This window comes from Patagioenas fasciata, chromosome 5 (genome assembly GCF_037038585.1).
Source record: "Patagioenas fasciata isolate bPatFas1 chromosome 5, bPatFas1.hap1, whole genome shotgun sequence".
Lineage (NCBI taxonomy): Eukaryota > Metazoa > Chordata > Aves > Columbiformes > Columbidae > Patagioenas > Patagioenas fasciata.
The window spans coordinates 4,626,163-4,644,525 of NC_092524.1; the positions used below are offsets into that span (position 1 = coordinate 4,626,163).

The 18,363-nt window shown below is 38.5% G+C and overlaps 1 protein-coding gene across 7 annotated transcripts in view; it reads left to right on the forward strand.

Annotated features, from left to right (window-relative positions):
* The window catches only part of NELL1 (neural EGFL like 1), a 271,852-nt gene that overhangs the window by 129,328 nt on the left and 124,161 nt on the right, over window positions 1-18,363 (forward strand). For 6 of the 7 annotated variants that reach the window (XM_071808817.1, XM_065839269.2, XM_065839270.2 and 3 more), the window contains exon 13: window positions 3,835-3,960. The exons of the other annotated variant lie outside the window; for it this stretch is intronic. In XM_071808817.1, coding sequence (XP_071664918.1) covers window positions 3,835-3,960 — 126 coding nt within the window. The remainder of the gene's footprint in view (window positions 1-3,834; window positions 3,961-18,363) is intronic. 7 annotated transcript variants of the gene reach the window in all.

Here is an 18,363-nt window from a genome sequence, read left to right on the forward strand (position 1 = left end):
TTAGCAGATTTCCAAATCCATCATATGTTGGTACTCTGGAACACGTCATAGTTTGTTTAATTTGGTTTTGATCTGAATGTTATTATTTTCCAGTAGTTAAACTATGAAGGCCGAAACCATGGGTAGCGATACTGCAGATGTCCAAATGGTTTATTATTAAATGCTCTGCACTTCCAGGGACAGAGTGCACTTTGTTTCAAGATTGCACACTTGTGGTTATTACAGGAGTAACCATTTGAAAAATTGTTGGTGCATTTTATCTTCTGTGTGGATATAACTCATTGCCATTAACAAGAACTGTGCCCTCTTTACACCAGAGATTCGTTTGGTGTGACACTTGTTGGAGGGGATAAACAATAAAAAGTTTCTGTAGTTGTGATTTGGCATCTCATGGTCATCTTCAAATATTTTAAATATTTAGCAATAGGATTCCAAGTCAGATGTGAAAAGGCTTAAGTGGTTTGTGAAGTTTGTCAAGTACATTTGCAGGTGAGAAAACCTCTTTCTCTGGCCGTGGGTTGAACACCGTTGGTATTTTCTTTCCGTCTCACCTTGTTTTGCTTGGTTGGTGGTATGGGATGAGTGTGTGCTGTGCAGTAAAATGCATGTCAGGTGTGGAGCGTCTCCACTGAGATACTGCTCTTGTGTTTTGTCTCAGTGTACTCATAGCGTTGCTGAGTGCACTGGCACAAATAATAAAAGATAATAAGTGTATATTTCCCTATACGCTCACAAACACACTTTAGAACTCTAAGGAGTAACGGCGATAACTGATGAGCTATAGGGTAGGTGAATACTGTGGTAAAGAGAGCTCTGCGTAGGCACTGAACTCTATTTTGCTGACTGTTAAGGGAACACTTGAACCCAGTAGAACAGCACTTGCTTCCCAGCCCAGCCCACCTGTAACGTAACCATCCTCACTGGAAAAGTGAAGCCCCAAAGTCTTTGTTGTTGCAAAGAGCTGGCTTATGTAGATGGGAGCTGGTGATATGTGAATGTTCATTATGCTGTGTCAAGTCTCATTTTAAAGACCATAAGTATACCTTTTTAAAAGAAAAACAAACTACTTCACCAGTCTGGAGAGACACATAAATCATGTATTTTTATCACCTCAAAAGACCACTAGAAGATGAGCTCTAATATTTCAAATGCGACAAGCAATCTATACACATGAATCACAATTTGAGTTCCATTACAACTGAGCTGATATATACCACTATGTGCTTTATGGATTTTATTCTAACAATATTAAGTAAAAACCCACAGCTTTTTTTTGATGAATACCTAACCTTTTACAAGAATTTGTAGAATTGTGGTCCAGAAAAACAGCTTTAGCACTGCCCTACAGGCTTCAATAAGAAAATACTATTGCTGATTTTGACCTCTCAATATTATCCTCTATAAAGGAAATGTGTGTTTTAGTAGAAGGCTAATACTGCATTGGTGAAAGAAAATGCGAAATACCAAAAGGTTTTATGGAAAATGCACCAAGGAAAACTGAGACGAGAGTTAAATAAATGAGCAAAGTTTGAAGAGAGGGATCTTTTGTTGCTTTTGGTTCCTTTGTAAGGCCTCGACTTTTTCTTCCTGGACTCAAGGACTTCTGCAGCACTCCGGTGTCAGTTGTTCTCAATTCCACTATTTATAGTCAAGTCATCACTTGAAGTCCTTAGTCTCCTTTTGAGAAGTTCTCCCACAGCCGTATTTTCATACAGGTTGTGAATTTTCTTTTTATCTCTGAGTATTCTAACGTTTTGTGTTACGGTAACATGGGTCTTGCTCGCAATGAATCAAAGTTCCAATTCCTTCACCTGTGAGACTTTTAATTCTCTCGCTTCTCTTTGGGGGAAGAAAGAGGAGGAGTGTTGTCTGGTGAATTCAAGAAGGAAGCCGGAGATAGACTGTAGCGCGTAAGGTTAATTTTCAGGTGAATTGGTTGCTGTTTTGACATTCTTTCTTTCTTTTCAGACCTCTTTTCCTTCCTTTCCCTTTTATGCTAGAAAATTATTAGATATGCAAGAACAAAACGCCTCAAAGCTATGCTCCAAAAGCCTATTAAAAAGAGGCTGCAAGCAGAACAGCGCGAACACACGTCAACACCTGAGTGTTTCCCAAGTGGCTCTAGCGCTCAGTCGTGTGATAACAAGACATGTGGGAGGATTTTTCTTGGCTTTTATCTTCCATATATTGATGCTCCTGACACTTTAAAATTCATTTCATCAAGTGGCACCGCAATAGAAACAACAGAAATGCAGGAACGAGATAGTTCAAGGTGTTTGCAGTGGTGTACAGTCTTTTGCCTCCAGGCCATCATTTCTAATTCAGCTCAAGTTGGCAGCAGTCAGAAATTGCTGCCAACTGACAGCTGTTTGGTGGCCAACACAAAGTCATTTAGCTAGTCGTTCCTACTGGACAGATGTCTGTAGTGTAGAAAGTGTGAGTATAGCTGGCATGTGTTTCATTTTTAGAGACTGGGAAGTGTGGGTGCATCTCAACTGCAGCTACTTTGGTTTAGGGAGGTTAAACAGGATACTCGAATTTAGGCAACCAAGAACTCAATAGGTGCACAATTAAACTCCCCCATCTTCTGGGGTTAAATCCTGGTGTTTTGGTACTAACCCCTTGCAGCACTTCCATCGTGTCCCCCATAAGTACCATGTGGGAGGAGGTTGTAGCTTGATCTCTACAGGTAGCTCTGCGGAGGGATGTGGTAGGAGACCACACTGTGGGGTGACCATCTCATCTGTACCCCACCATCCAAGGAAGTTCTTCAGCTGTGTTGTCAATTAACACCATTCTTGAATGTGAGCAAACAATAACTAGGAGAAAGTAAAAGGGGGGAAAAATGAGTCTGATTCATCTTTCTTTGTGTGGCCGTATGTCACACTAGAATTAATCTTCTGAAAACTGTGCATTACTTCATGTAAAATCTGTGCTACTAAGCAGAAAATCTATCCTGCTGAGAAAAAAATAGAGAGAATTCTTCAGTATAATACCTGGTTTTGTGGGAAAGGAAGAGAGAAGATTTCACAGATTACAATATCACAGAGCTTTGGGATTGTTAAACAGGCAGGTGAATGATAGGTTTGATTCACCATTGTGAAAATAGTTTTGGATTTTGGATTTGCAGCAGCAGGAGAGATTGCTCAAGCAAACAGAGAAGATGCGGTCAAGTTGCTACCATTTCTTTTGCGTTGGGATGATGTAAAGCAGGTTTTAAATGGGCTTAGGTGACTGGCTCAGTATTCTGCTTGTGCGAGATGTGGAAGTGGCACAGACTCAGTAGCTCCAGGAGTGGGTTCCAGGGACACTTGGGTACATCTGGATGGCTGGAATATTTGATAACTCTGCAGCTGAATCTGCTGCGTTGCCCTGACAAATGTTGCTGTGCCATATCTACCCAGCACTGCAGCTGATACAATGTTGTACAGAGCTACTGTGCCTTTGTGCTTTAGTTTACCGATAAGCCAGAGCTAGGATTTTCGTACTTCGGGCGCTGTTTTATGTGTTTGAAAAATTTACGTTGGTTTTTGTCTTTTGATATTGTCATAGGAAAAAAACCACAACGTGTATGTGTTACTTTTACAGAGTTAAAAAAGTTTTAGGATTTCAAGAACAGTGGAAGGAACCCATTACTATCATATTATCAGGAGTTTTAGCTCTGTTTTAAGCTATACTTTTCTACTAAATATGCTTTGTTCTTTAGTGCCAGAGCTAAACCAGATTGCCTTTGGAGTTGTAAATGGGAGTTGTTTCCTCTTATTCTAATATTGTGTCATGGTTTTGATTTCACTAAGCCTGACTGGGACTTTGTTTGGTTGTTCTTTCCTGCAGATATTGATGAGTGTGCTGCCAAGATGCATTATTGTCACGCCAATACGGTGTGCGTTAACTTACCTGGATCCTATCGTTGTGACTGTGTCATGGGATATGTCCGTGTGGATGATTTCTCCTGTACAGGTGAGCTCTTACATATGTATATATATATATATACACCAATAGTAGCATTACGCTCTGTGTTGTGTCTATTGCTAAGCTTTTACTTGGTCCCTGTGCCATACCAAATGTCACATACTAGCTGGCCCACTGCTGACGTAAAATTTAGGCACAAGTGAGATAAGTAAATGTGATTTGGGGTCCATTTGCTTTGTACAGACCCTTTGGGATTAACTTGGAAGGCGGCTCAAGAAGCCCTGTGGTTCACACACTGAGTGCTCTTGTCAACCAGGACATGGTCCCTTCATAGAATCATAGAATCATTTTAGTTGGAAGAGACCCTCAAGATCACGGAGTCCAACCATAACCTAACTCTAGCACTAAACCATGTCTCTAAGAGCCTCATCGATATGTCTTTTAAACCCCTCCAGAGATGGTGATTCCACCACTTCCCTGGGCAGCCTGTTCCGGTGCTCCACAACCCTTTCCATGAATAAATTTTTCCTGTTATCTAATCTGAACCTCCACTGGCCAAGGTTGGCTCGTGTACAAGGTGCAAAGGCCAAGATCAGATCCCATGTGTAATGAGATAAAATGCTGTTTCGTTACCTTTGTTTTGAAACTCGTCAGTGAATTGAAACATGAGAGATTATCCAGGAGGAGAAGCTTTCTGAACAGAGCTGAAGCAAATATACAAAAGCAAAACTGAAAATGTATGAAGTTCTCAAACCCTTTTATTGTTAAGTGATTTGGAAATTGTTATTATTAATGCTGAGAATTAATGTCTCCAGGACTGTGACACATGTTATTTAGAAAAGAGAACAAGTGTGATAGCATTAGACAATAAATCCAGTGAGTCTTTTTTAATACCTGCCAGCAAATAAAGTGCTAAAAATTCTTAGTGGGAAGTGGTTAGGTCTCATTTCCATCTAGAGGTTTTTAAGGAACCTTCCCTGGCAATCTCTGGGAAATGTGTGAGAAGCTGCTGAAATGCTCAGTCCAATTGAACTTAATGGGATAGCATCTTTCAGTCCGAACCCTCCAGAAAGGCTGATCTCAGAATTATTTTGATGGTGCACCTGTCTGAGAGGGGAGGAAAAAATCAGGCAGATTTATTGGAATGGAAATAAGTCAGCTTCACACAAGACCATTTTTAGAGTTGTGTTGGGTGAGCTATTTTCTTAAGTGGAGAGATGGCACAGGGGTATTCAATATGAGAATGATTTCCAGACCGGAATAATTATTGTCTGTTGTAATGCATGTTATCCTTAGGGAATGTCATGGGAAATGTTGACTTTCGTGGTTACAACATGTCTTGTAGCAAAGATTACGTAGTTTATAAAAACTGTGGGGAAGTCCTGCCCACCTCTTGAGAGAGGTTGATGTTAAATAGCTGTCAAGAAACAGATTTTAATGGTGCCCGGAGAGTCATTATTTCTATATAATCTGTGTCTTTTGAGTAAACTTTTGAGTTTTACTTGATCTTCACAATCTGCCATGTCAGAAAAGTTTCAGACCTTCAATTTTGTTCTCAATGTGTGTGTTGTGTGAAGTAGCGGCCTTCACAGCGATAAGGAAAGTGTTTTTGATAAGCTGTCACTTCTCTTACATGCACTACTAATTTCCTAATATTCCTTTCCTTCCAGCAAGGCACTGTCATTAGGCATACACATAGTTTAGAAAGCAGGGTATTTGTGATTTACAGAGAAAATACAAAGTAGTATAGACAAGTTGCTTGACAGTAATGCGTGAACATTTGTTTAAAGTGCTTAAAGTGTTTAAAGTGTTTAAACTCCAGAACTGGTATAAGAATGAAATAATAGAATGAGTGAGCTAACTTGTTTCTTGCAGGTTTATTACCTTGCTAAAATGACTTATTGTTTGACATCACAGTTAAAAAACACAGCAAGTATGTAACACAGATGGGGAGAAACTCGGTTATATATAGAAATAATAGTATTTTATAATAAGAAGAATATTTAAAGTATTGTGCAATAGAAGCACTAATCCTGTTTTTGAATCTTGCGTTATATTTACACAGGCTTTTCCTCTAATGAATATTAAAAAAAATAAATAGCAATAATAATAATAAAATTCAGGCACCAAATGCTTAACTAGTTCCCCCTCATGCAAGCACAAGCAAAATAGATTGTGGCTATTACTCAGTTTTTAAAATGTATTCCTCTTTATTCAAACAAAATAATGAGACATTATCTGGTTATTGAACCGTGCATTTGGGGACAAATCTGAAAGCCTGAGATGGGTTTGCGTTCTGATTACAGCTGAATTTTCCGATGGGTTCAGGATAAGGGTTAACAAGTTCCAAATGTAAGTGCTTAAGGCTTGTGCACGGCATTGCATGTGTTTTCTGCACTGTTGACCTAAAAGCAGAGTTATTCTGTAGAGCAGGAGGTATCATGTTTTGGGAAGTCTGAGTCTAATTTGTTGAACTACAAAGTCAGTGGGTGTTGCTTGGTGGCCTTGGTGGCTGGTCCCTGTGCTCTGGAGGCTTTCAAAAGGTAGGAAGCAGTGATGTGTGGAAGCCCTAAGTCAGAAAGAAATATTTCAATTTTATATTGGGGTTTTTATCTTTGTAAAAAGAAATGAAGTGAATATTGAAATGCTCGGTCAAATTTGAATTGAGGAAAATTAAATAAATTTGGATATTTCTGCATTTTAAATGTGAAGCTTACAGTGTGTTTTCTTATAATTCTGCGTCTTTCTCAAATCAAGCTGATTTGTGCAGGTTTTGTGTTGATGAAACTTTTATTCCCAAAACAATTTTTGAATAATATTTCCCATTTCTGATGATGAGAACTGTGGAGTTGAAACTTGCTGTGGTTATCAGTAAGAAGCTCCTGTGGTGGAAGCAGTGCTGATTTTATTGAAAATGCAATCAGAGAGACAGAGTGACTAAAATAATAGTCTATATGAAGCATACAATTGAATTAAATTCTGAAATATTATTTAAAATCAAGTAGTGGCTATTTTAATAAATAATCAATATTCAGTCTCACATAAACAAACGACTTTGTGTGTTGAGGTTCATCCCATGGTGTTTCATGACAGGTTAGTCAGCCCAGCAATAAATTTAACCTGTGTTCACCAAGAAAGGTACGTTAGTGTTTTTCTGCTCACCTAATCCTAGAGCTTTGAGCTTGAAATGTTAATAATTAAGTTGTTGAGTGAAAGACACTTTTATTAAGCAAAGTTACCCTTGAATAGGAAGCTTCTTTCAGTCTCTTCCTGTGACACTGACAGGTTATTTATTGGCTCTCAGGTAAATCACAGTCTTGCCCGTTCTGAAAATGATTTGCTGCTCCAGATGCTCTCATTTACTGGAATCTACTGATTTCAACCACTTTATTGACTTCCACAGGTTTCTGCCTTGCTTGCTTGTTGAAAAATAAGCTTTCTTAGGTTGTGTTCTTCTATCAGATGAGTTGGGGAGTTCGCTTCGGAAGTGCATTACTTAGTTTCATACTCTTTGAAGCATTATAAATTGCATAATAAAATCTCCGTTTTATTTTTGATGGGCTGTATCTGTTCTCTGGTGTGATTTGAAAATGCATATATGTGTCTGATTTTCTGTAGTTTGAAACTACAACATACAGTTTCTGTGTCCCACCGCTATTCAATCAAGTAAATAAATGCTGTTTCATCTTAGTAGCTTATAAGTTATCTGTAATAACTAGGTATATGATGCTGATATGATGAGGTAACAGTGTAGCTGGGTATCATCTGTTTTTGCATAGTTCTGGCATTTTCTGTGAAGAAAATAATGATAATCATGATAAAGATTCGTGGCCTTGAACATCTATGATGATGATTTAAAAAAATACACCCTCATTTTGCAGTGTTTTCCTTGGGGCTGCATGAGATGCTGAAAAACTCCTAAAATCCTACAGTCATTCAAAGAATAAGTTGTTTGTCTCGTTTTGTGTAATTGCTACTGGGCTTGGATGCTCTCTCTTTTTTTTTTTTTTTAATTTCCTACAAATATTCACTAAGTATGCACTAAAGCTTAAAAAAGATCTTTACAAATGAGAATATCAAGAGATTTTTATTCCTTTATTTGCATGTATTACTCGCAGACCTTTTCCAAAATGAAGAAACTTCCTTTGGACATGAGAATGACTCAGTCCATTTTGCCCTAGGGGTATCTTTTCGAGAAATATTAATAATATGGAAAGTTATCTGGCCACCCAACGTATGTCAGCAGCATGTTCTGCCAAAATGTGGTGTGACTTATATGCAGACATCCTCCTCCTTATGCACCAAGCTATGCTGACAGATGTTTTTCCTCCGTGCAAATAATCCATCTCCAGATTTTACTATGGAGTTTTGCAGTTCTGCATGGTTTGAATATCGGACTGTGCTTTTGACCCTTTTTCAGTCCTTATTTTGTGTGATAATGTTCACAGAACTTCTTTTACCTTTGGCTTCTCTAAGCAAGGAGTCACTAAAGTCATCATTTGTTACTTGCTAAAATCAAACCAGTATCGCCGAAACAGGAACTATTTTCCGAATACATCATTCAGTATTTTAATTCTGTGGAAGAACCGATGTTAAATAGAAATATATTATTTAGAAGAAGTCATAGAATTTAAATGCTACTCTGTAGTTTACATACTAATTTGATTTACTGTATGAGTAGAGAAGTTGTAAGAAAACCTAATGATTTTGACAGGTTATCCCATAAGCCCCTTCAGTTTCTGGAGTAACATTGAGTTTTGAATCTAATGCACCTCTCAGAACAAGCCTTTCTGCAGCATGTTATTGGAAAAGTAGTGCCTAAAGCACAGAAGAATGTAGAGTTCTGAGAAATCTCAATTTCAAGGAAAAAAACCCAAAACATCAGCCCCCCTCTGCTCTTCCCTCCTTCCCCTCCCTCACCTGTGAAAGGCAGCTTAACCGCAGGAATTTCCTGCTATGGTTGGAACAAACGTTGTTTAAATTGGTTGCTGTCACTAAAATGGATGCCTTTAGATTTTTGTTGCTGGAGTTTACCAGGCAGGTTCAAGGTGGTGTAGTTGACCCCATAATAATACTAATAATGCAACAAATTTCACAATGATGAGGTGGCAGTCTCAAAGGACAGGTTGCTGACCTCTCATCCAGAACCACTGGATGTGTTTGAAAAAGACCCGAATAGAAGGTTTTAGGCAGCCAATTGAAAATATAGTCACTTTCTGAAAGACAGTGCTGCTTCTGCAATCTAATCCACTGACCCTTTTTTCCGCCTTTTCCTTTTCGGTAAACTAAATTAACATTCAAGAAAGAAACAATAACATTTTTTTGGTGTGGCATTTGAACTTCTGAAGTACTGTGCAGGGTCTTGGATGTTCACAGAGGTCAGTAAACAAATGTTACCACCGTTCACATGATGCCCCAGAGCTGGTGAATTGATGGACATGTCTGTGAACTGGAAACCCAAGTCTGGGTTCATGGGCAGGGGAGGTAGGTCTGTGGTCATAGTTTTCAGGTATGTTTTAGGGAAGAGCCTTCTTCAGAGGTTGCTGTTCTCGAGGATTTCATTAGTGAGTATCTTGCGTAGCACTACGTAATTTCTGAAGAAAATTTATGAAAATATTAATTGGTTTGAGGTCATAGTTATGGGTCACCATTTATAGATTACGCAGCAGATGTTCAGCACAATAGGTGACTGGGATTAAGGACCTCAGGCAGATCTGGACCTTCATGATTTTGCCTGGCACTAATATATCAATATATATTAAAATATCAATACACTTCTCTGAAGCATTTTGTGCTTCGAAGTCCCCTCTGTCCTCTACATGCTGAGAACAGCCCATTGTCCTTCTACAAGCTACATCTTGATTTGTGTGCTTGTCCTCTCACCGCACTGTATCTTCGGGGAAGCACTCAGGCATTTCCAAATGCATTTGGAACTTGGTTTTAAGCCAACCTGAACAGACGACACTATGATTGTACTAACTCAGCAGGTACAAGAAACTCTTATGCTGGTCTCTCCTTTCCCAAGATCCTTATGTGACAGGTGCTAAAAGGCAAGACAGGACTTAGCTCAATAGTCAATCGCGTTTCCGTTCCCATAACTGCGAAGAGAAATGCTGTTTAGTTCCAGGTGCCTTGAAATGCAGAAGCATTTGTTTCAAGGCCCTCCGTGGGCTGTTGGCCAAGTTCAGCAGCATGTAATCTATGCACCGGTGGGTATTGCCTGCACCAGAGAGCATTGCTTTGCTCCGCAGGACAAGTCAACAGAAGACTAGAAAAGGATTGAATCAATCCAGCAAAACACAACCAGAGCGACTCCACGTCAGATAACTGATACTCGCACAGGTCTTGACTCAAAACCCATTAAGTCAATAGAAAGCTTTCGGTCGCATTCATTTTGGCTTTAGATAAGTCCCACAGAGAGATAACTAGTGTGCTCTTGCCATGGCAAAGCTCTGTTTATAATAATGAAAAAAAGGATGATTCTTTTGTATTCTCAGAGAATGCTGTGCTAACATGGATAAGGTAGCTTCTTAGTGCATCCCTAGAAGGCTGATAAGTATTTAATTGCTGTTTTGGAACAGCGAAGGCTGAGGCACAGAGAAGTGGAGCATCTTGCCCAAATTCATGCTGAGACAGTGGCAGTGTTGGAGGGTCTAGTAAACAGAGTCAGAAAAATTAGATGTGGGAAAAACACAGACTTATATCAACGAGGATTCAGTGAACAGTGGGGGTTTTTTTACAGGTATTGATATTTTCGCAAGAAACAATAGCGGTTCATTGAAGCACAGTGTGCGTGAGCCTGAGTAACCACAGGACCTTCATGTTTATAAATCTTCTCCTTCCTCTTTCCATGCAGATTTGTCTTTTGTTACTTTGGAGTTGAATTGTCCCCCAGTCCTCTGATTTTAAAAGCCACATTAGGTTCTTTTGTTCCTGAATTCACCTTCATTTACTGGATTTAACTGCAATGTTTTTTACATTCCTTCCTTTAAAAAAATGCCGTTGGGAAGCTGCATATTATTTGCTCCTAAGTGCTTTCAATCTGAGGGAAAAAAGTACTAAAAATGTAATATTTATAGTGATTTAAATTCCTCACTGGTAAATAGTTTAATTAAACATCTTTGTGCTTTCCTGTGCTCTAGGCATGGAAGTGTTGCTAATTTGTCCAGAGCAGTTGGTAATCCTTTCAAGTCCTTTTTGACACATTGATTTTCTGTAACTTTATTAATACTAAAATTAATTAAAGAGCTGACCGCAAATCATGCTGATAGTTGTATTTCTTGACTTTAGGCATAATTAGCATTTTTACATGATTTCTTAGCTGCAGACTTCTGTGGGGGTAAATATTCTATCACCAAAATGTAGTATTACAAATGGTTTTGCATATGTATGTTCATGCTTATGTATAAACTTAAGCTCACGCTTAATAATAATATTGGTTTAATAATCATTCATGACCCATGAATGAAGCTGTCAAAAAAGAACAAGCCAGGGCAAGCTTGTCCATCTCACCTGGTCAGCATTTGTCCTGAGGTCTCTCATGGCAGGACTTCTCCTTGATACAATAGGACTAAATCCATTACTATGGCCCACGAACTGTTGATCTCTTTTGTAAATCTGGCAATTATTACAAACACTCTGTGAGGTGAGAGATGAAATTAGAGCCACCACACGAATTTCTTAGTCGGAACGTGCTATCTTGAAAGCATGCAGTGGCTGCAGGATCAATGTCAGTGGTTGGAAGCAAAACCTCTCATGTTTTAGTCATCTGCTTCCCCAGTAAGTGTTAATGCCTTCAGGAGTGTAACTTGCTTTGGGGAAAGAGTTTATTCAATCAAGTTCTGATCTGTTTGGTGCTCTAACAGTCAGGGTTTATCATCTTCTCTGTCCAAAAAAGCAAAGAATTCCCTCCTGCTGTATTCTGTTCCTCGAAAGCACTTGTAACAAACTCTTTGTTCTTCAGACATAGAATTGAACTCTCCTACTAGATCGTGGAAGTAACTGAATCATAGAGAAGGGCATCTGGTTCACCATTCCTCCTCAAGGCAGCATCCATGGACCTTGAAACATCCTTTGTCTTACCTTTTCTTAAGAAAACCCAAACAACTTCACTGAGGGAGATTCAGTACTTACTCAGCCATTTAGAAAGGTTTATTTAATGCTACCTTACATCTCCCTTGCCACGATTTAAGCCTATCACCTCTTGTCATGTTCTCAGTGAACATGAGAATGCTTTGACCTTTCTATTTGCAGCCCTTTTAAATATTTAAAATCTGTTTTCATCAATATGCTTTATTCTTTTCATCTGTAACCTAAAACCTATTTTTAGGTTTATGGTTGAACAGTACAAAAATATTCTAAGGGAAAAAATTCTAAACCCGCCCCCCCAAGTTTATTTTGCATTCAGCTGCAAGATTGTTGGCGTGTGTCAAGGAAGATGCTCTAAAGAATGGTCCCAAGTGAGAGGTGCGACGTGCCTGGGGTCAACAAGTCAGACAGACAGATGTGGCCAAAACGTCCTGTATTGATTCTCAGAGCCCTGGGCTGTGTTCACATCTGCTGCCAGAGGCTGGTTAGCCAGACACAACGCTGACCACACTGCAGAGGAATTCTCTGTTTTCCCTGCTATATGCTCTTTTTCTATCCAAACACATTGTTCAGCCAGACAAAGAAGAAATGTCAGACAGATGACTGATGGCCAGGTACAGACTCTCCATAGTGCTTGCTTTTGGTGCTTGAATGGCTTATGTGGCTTGTTTGATTTCAGTAGTAATGAGCACAGTACTGTTGGAAAACATCAGGAGAAAAAGGCTCAAATGATCTTCCAATATCTTGCAGTGTCTGGAGTCTGTTGTGAACCGAATCTGCCCAGTGTATGGCACATAAATACACATTTCTTCCAAAGAAAACCCGTACTGAGGAAGAGGAGTCCCTTCCCATTGGAGCATGGAAGTGCCAAATTCCTACCGCTTTGATTTAAGGAATGGTGGAAATGATCAGGGATGCAATCACTGGACCTCTAGAAAGGCCAGAAACTTGCAGTGTATTCACTTTGCTTTGACAAGTGTGGAACTTGGGGATTTCCACCTGAAAGACAATGTTTCATGATGGATGAGGCCAATCTGCCCAGGCTTATATGTGGAATGTGCAGCACTTCGCTCCTCTGCTGTTCTGTCTTGCTATTTGCTGCTTGGATTTAAGATTTCCTGCATAAGGCCTTTATTTCTGAAACAAAGGAATTATATAGAGCTTGTTAAGCTCAACAGAAAATTTTCCATAAAGTTCATGGTGCTTATGTCTGATGGGCTCTTCTGCCAGTGAGAAATGTCTATGACAGAGGCTTTTACAGGCCTTGGTTTTTCCTTTTTTAAATCTAAAGATATATTTTATACACAAGGAAATAATATATTAATATATCTTATTTTGCTATGATCTCATTTTTATATCTGTGCTGAATATTTCATAGAAGTGTGCATATTGATTGGGAGAAAGCTGATATTTTATTAACAACTATTGATTCTTGAGTATCAATTACTGTATACAAGTGATCAAAGAATCACTTTCTGAGGAGTCTTTGATAATGAGAAGACCTTTGGACCCTGGTTCAATGATGGGCATCTGTTATTTGTTTGAAGTGGCTGAGGTTTTGTGCAAGCCATGTGTAGACATAAGTTGTAGATTGTCCAACTCTCACTTGGCTGGTTGTGCAGCTTCCTCAATAACTTAAAAAATGGTTTATTTTTGAGCACAAATGTGTGTGCGATGGGGTGAGGAATGGGATAGATTTTCTATTGCTCTGAAGGTGTGCGCTGTGGTTTGTTCTTTTGGGTGGTCTCATTCTGGTTTTGGAGGAAATTTGTGTTTGGTCTATGAACAAGAATATACAGATAGATTATGGGTGATATTTGCAGGTGAGTGCTAGTATGTCTGATAGCCTAGCTATCCGAACTTTATTTCTGGATTTTTAAACATCGGTGAATAACCATAAATCTGGTAATGCTGCCTGTCTGAAATGCTTGTGAAGTCATTTTAAAGGGTGTAGAGGAGCTGCCACTGGCAAGCAGACTGACTTGGCCCTTAAGAAATGCAGCCGTGGGGAATAGCGCAGGGAGGGGGAGAAAGAGAGGTGCTTTGATCTACCACTTTGTAGTTAATATTTTCATGCTTTCTACTCTAGGCGTTTTGCCTCCTAGTATGAAACTTCCTATTTAGTTACATGATTGCATGTAGTAATTGCTCGAACTGGGGATTTTTCTGACTCTTCCAGAAATAACTCATATTCTTCATTGCTAGAGAAGTGGGACAGAGCAAGGCAAATGAATGACCCAGTCTTGCTAATCATGCTGCCATTAGAATAATCTGTTACCATTTGTACGTGCTTCAATTTTATTTGTTTTTCTTTTCAGAGTTTACAAATAAGGTTGGGTTTAGAAAATACGATTTGTGCTGCTAGACTGAGCTAATCAGGTGTTTTAGGGAAGGAATCCTGCTCTGGCAGATGATAGCAGAAGGAGGCAGAGAACAGAGCTGCCAAGCAAAGGCTGAGGACGGCCACGCAGAGACAGCTTAATGACCTGCAAGGGTAAAATATTTTTGTCCTGTTTATTTATGCTGAAGAAAAGTTTCCATGTTTTCAGGATCATAGGGACTTGGTTTATGCTTTGTGCTTTTCATAATGCAGAAACAGAAAGGATTGTTTTGAAGGGCAGCAGAGCAGCCTTGTTCCATCTGGATTGCCAGAACTTATGGCCAGTTTTGAGTGATCGAGCATCCACAGCTGAACATTATGGATGATACTTGCAAAGGAAGGAGGAGGCTTCTTTATTGCACAGAAACTGAAAAAGTTGTATAAAAAGTCAGCTAGAAAGACTAAATCCAAGGCAGTAATGGAATTTGAAATGTAACATTTTTTACAGGAACCTGGAAACAAAAAAGCTATAATGAGGCTGGAGAATTTAACAGCCCTGTAGTATTCTGATATGTAATATATACAAGCTTCTTTTTGCAGATCTTTTATCAATATATAGTCACATAAGCATTTTTGACTTGGAACAAATTCAGTCATGTTAATTAGCAAGGAGGGGGTAATTTTGTTTGTTTGTTTGCTTTCCTTGATATTAAAAAGTTACATGGCTGAATATTCATTCAGGCAACAGTCAACTTTGAGGTTGCTAAAAGTGAGGTTACCTACAAATCCAAAAAATTCAGAGGTTGGGTTTATATGTAACATAAATCAAACTTGATATGCTTATTTAGCTCTACTGTCAAACTGGATTCTGAAGTCTTTTTAGTTGCTACTGCTGTTGATTTGTTGCTCTGAGATTGTTGATTTATTAAAAATAATCTGTGCCATTAGGCTGCCTGTCAGGATCTATAAATCGGATTGGCGACCAAGAGAAGTTATTATCCCGTGTGGATTTTGGTTTTTGCGCTGCAGAAAAGAGGCTAATTAATTCACCGACAAATGGAATTCATGCTGCTTTTGAAATATGAAGCCCTTACCTGATATTTTTTTTCTGAAGTCCAGAAAGAACATTTTCTTACATTATTTCAATGGATTAACTGCCTTTATAGTCCAAATTTCTGTTCCATTTGGAAGCTTAGTTTTCTTACACACTTACCTTGAGCTGTTGAGTTAAAACAATAAAATACAGAGAACTATAGGAAACAATGTGGCATTAAGGTTAAGTGCTTATTGTTCTGGGTGTATCAGGACATTCAGACAGATCTTGAAGGAAATGAACAGATCTGTTTTGAGTCCTGTGCTGTAAATTGTCCCAGTTATACATGTTTTCCAGCAACAGATGGTTGAAGGATAAACCACTACCAACGTGAAAACCTGTTATTCCTGGGTTTTTTTAGCATGCTGCAACTCTTAATAGTTCATGATTTATACACTAAACAAAGTCAGTATGTAAATGTGCCTTATGGAAAGTCAGAATGAGACTTAAGAAATATTCAAATAATTGGAAAGATTTGGCAAAGCGCGGAGCTGTGGTTGCTGCTGGATGCTCCTTTGGCTTTCCAGTCAAAATCAAAACTTGTCAAGCTGGGTCTGAGCCTGCCAAGTATTCATCATCTGCTGCAACATTTCAAGTACCTTCCCTTTCTAAATATTACTGTGGGTAGTGGGTTGTCAGCAAATCTCTGAAAGGACTCCATACTAGATATGTTTTGGTCTCTGCTTGGATGAACTTTTCCCTCTTTCTGTGCTGCATGGGACTAGAAATTAAACGAGTTTAGGTAGTGATTGAGGGCATTAACTCTGCAAACAGCTGGACCTCACCGTATTATTTTAGTCTTTTAATATCTCAATTTTTTTTTCTCTAAACAGATTTGAGTGCAAGCTACTTTCTCAACAGAGGTTGCTTATAAAAAGAAAGCCACATCTCTCTTATAATGTAAAATAATTTTAAAAAGTAAATTACTAGCATTGAAGACTTTTTCCAGTGATTTCTTTATTGAATCTGTCTTGTGTTTCTCCTTGTTGACAGCTCTATGACCACAATAACTTTGTGCAGAGAAATGTCTTCTGACCTTGTGTTTTCCATCTTCTGAAAATAGCACTTTGGGTGATTGTCTCAGACTTTTTTTTAATATTATTCCATCAAGTTTTAGCAATCTAAAGTAGAGTCCCTTTTTTAAGCTATGAAATCTACACAGGTGGTGTTTCTCTTCTTATTTCTGTTCATTATTAGTGCTGTTAATTCCTAGTATTAGATGTGCATTTTTACAGAAATCGTGTTTGCTATAGAAGCAATGGTGGTCTGAAGGTTCTATGATAGTTTTTTCGCTCTCTGATTATTCGCAATTTAATATGATGTTACCTTTTAGAAACAAACATTGTAAAGAAAAGGCACAATAAGTACCACAGGAAGAATAAACCTAAACTGCTGCCTGCTTGGTATGGCACAGGGTAGCCTAAAAATGATAGGTGAGTACTAAATTAGTCCAGCACCCTGCCCAGGCAAACTTATAATGCTGCTCAGCATTTTTGTGTAAGCTCTTTAAGATCAGCATTGCAGAAACTAAAATTAAAAGTCCTCTCCGCTGTTAGGAAAGATTTAATAATTTCTTCCCAATTCATTGCTTTGCCTGAAATGAAAGATGATCATTTTTGTTCATTGGGTATGTTAAATCTTTTTATAGTGCAACTGAACACATTAGCCTTTTATAATGCAAAGCAACCAGAAAATTCCTCTTACTGAACGCCTCCTGATAAATAAAAATGCAAATCTAATCTTGGAAGTGCGTGCTATCCTTTTGCCTTCAATGGTGTCTATATTTGCATGATTCATAGGTAACTGCATTGCCTGCCCTTTCTGTGTGAGCTAAGGATCAGCAGGAAGGAGATTTTGGGGTGCACTGTTTGAGTCTGGTCTCATGTAACACCTACTTGAATGAATTTGAGTAGTCCTATAGTGCTGCGTGAAGTGGTTCAGCTCGCCTCAAATGAAGGCAAGAAGGACAACTTCTACTCTTCCTCTTTCCCACAACCAGAGTGTAAACTTGGTCTTCTGCTAGCTGAGCTCATAAAAACCGAATAATTACAGTGGTGTGGGCTGGAAGACCCATTATTGTGTACAGTATTCCTGGAGATCCTCCTACCCGTTATCTCTTTAGATAGCAGTCTAAAATCCACGATTGTTTCTTTTCTTCAGATAAAATTAATTGCCTTTTTATTAGAACTTGGCATGTTGACCTGCAGTTGACTCGGTCTTTATTCTCTGACAGCAAAGGTGGTTTCTTCAGAGAAAATGTAGGTCTCCCTTCAACTCTAATACATCATAGAAGGAATCTCTTGGTTCCATCTAATGATCATTCTGTGCCTTGAACCATAACGATCAATAGTTTCATAATTAAATCCTAGCCAGTGAAACTATTCATGCTCTCCTTGTACATTAAAGGGCTGGTATTTTGAATATTATTGGACTTAAACTCGATACCATCTGAAGTCTTTTATCAGTTAGACCTCCTCTGTAAAATGACTGTTTCTGTCTGTCCAGACTGATTTTCTTCCCTTTAATTTCACCAGCAAGAGAGCCCTTTTTCTTCGTATTGAGTGAGAGGGTTTTCTACATTCTGTTACTCATTTTCCATACCTTTGTCGTAGCTGCTAGTAATTTTCTTGTAAGTACTGAGTAATCATAATCTTTAAAATCTTTTTATACATTTCTTAGAAGAAAACAAATGGGACCTTCCAAGGAAGAAAGTTAAGTAGATACATGAATATTATAGTGATCTTGGAAAAATAATCATTTTTATCACTTTCATCCTCTACAAAGAGGAGGATAATTGCTACTATCTGTTTAAATCCTTCAAATGCTATTTGTTAGTATAATTTCAATTGGCCACAATGCCTTATTTTCGATGTCCTTGCATTTTAAGATTTAATATAAAAAAGTGATTAATTAATAGATGATAAAAGTAAAATTGTGCCTGGAAAGGCAG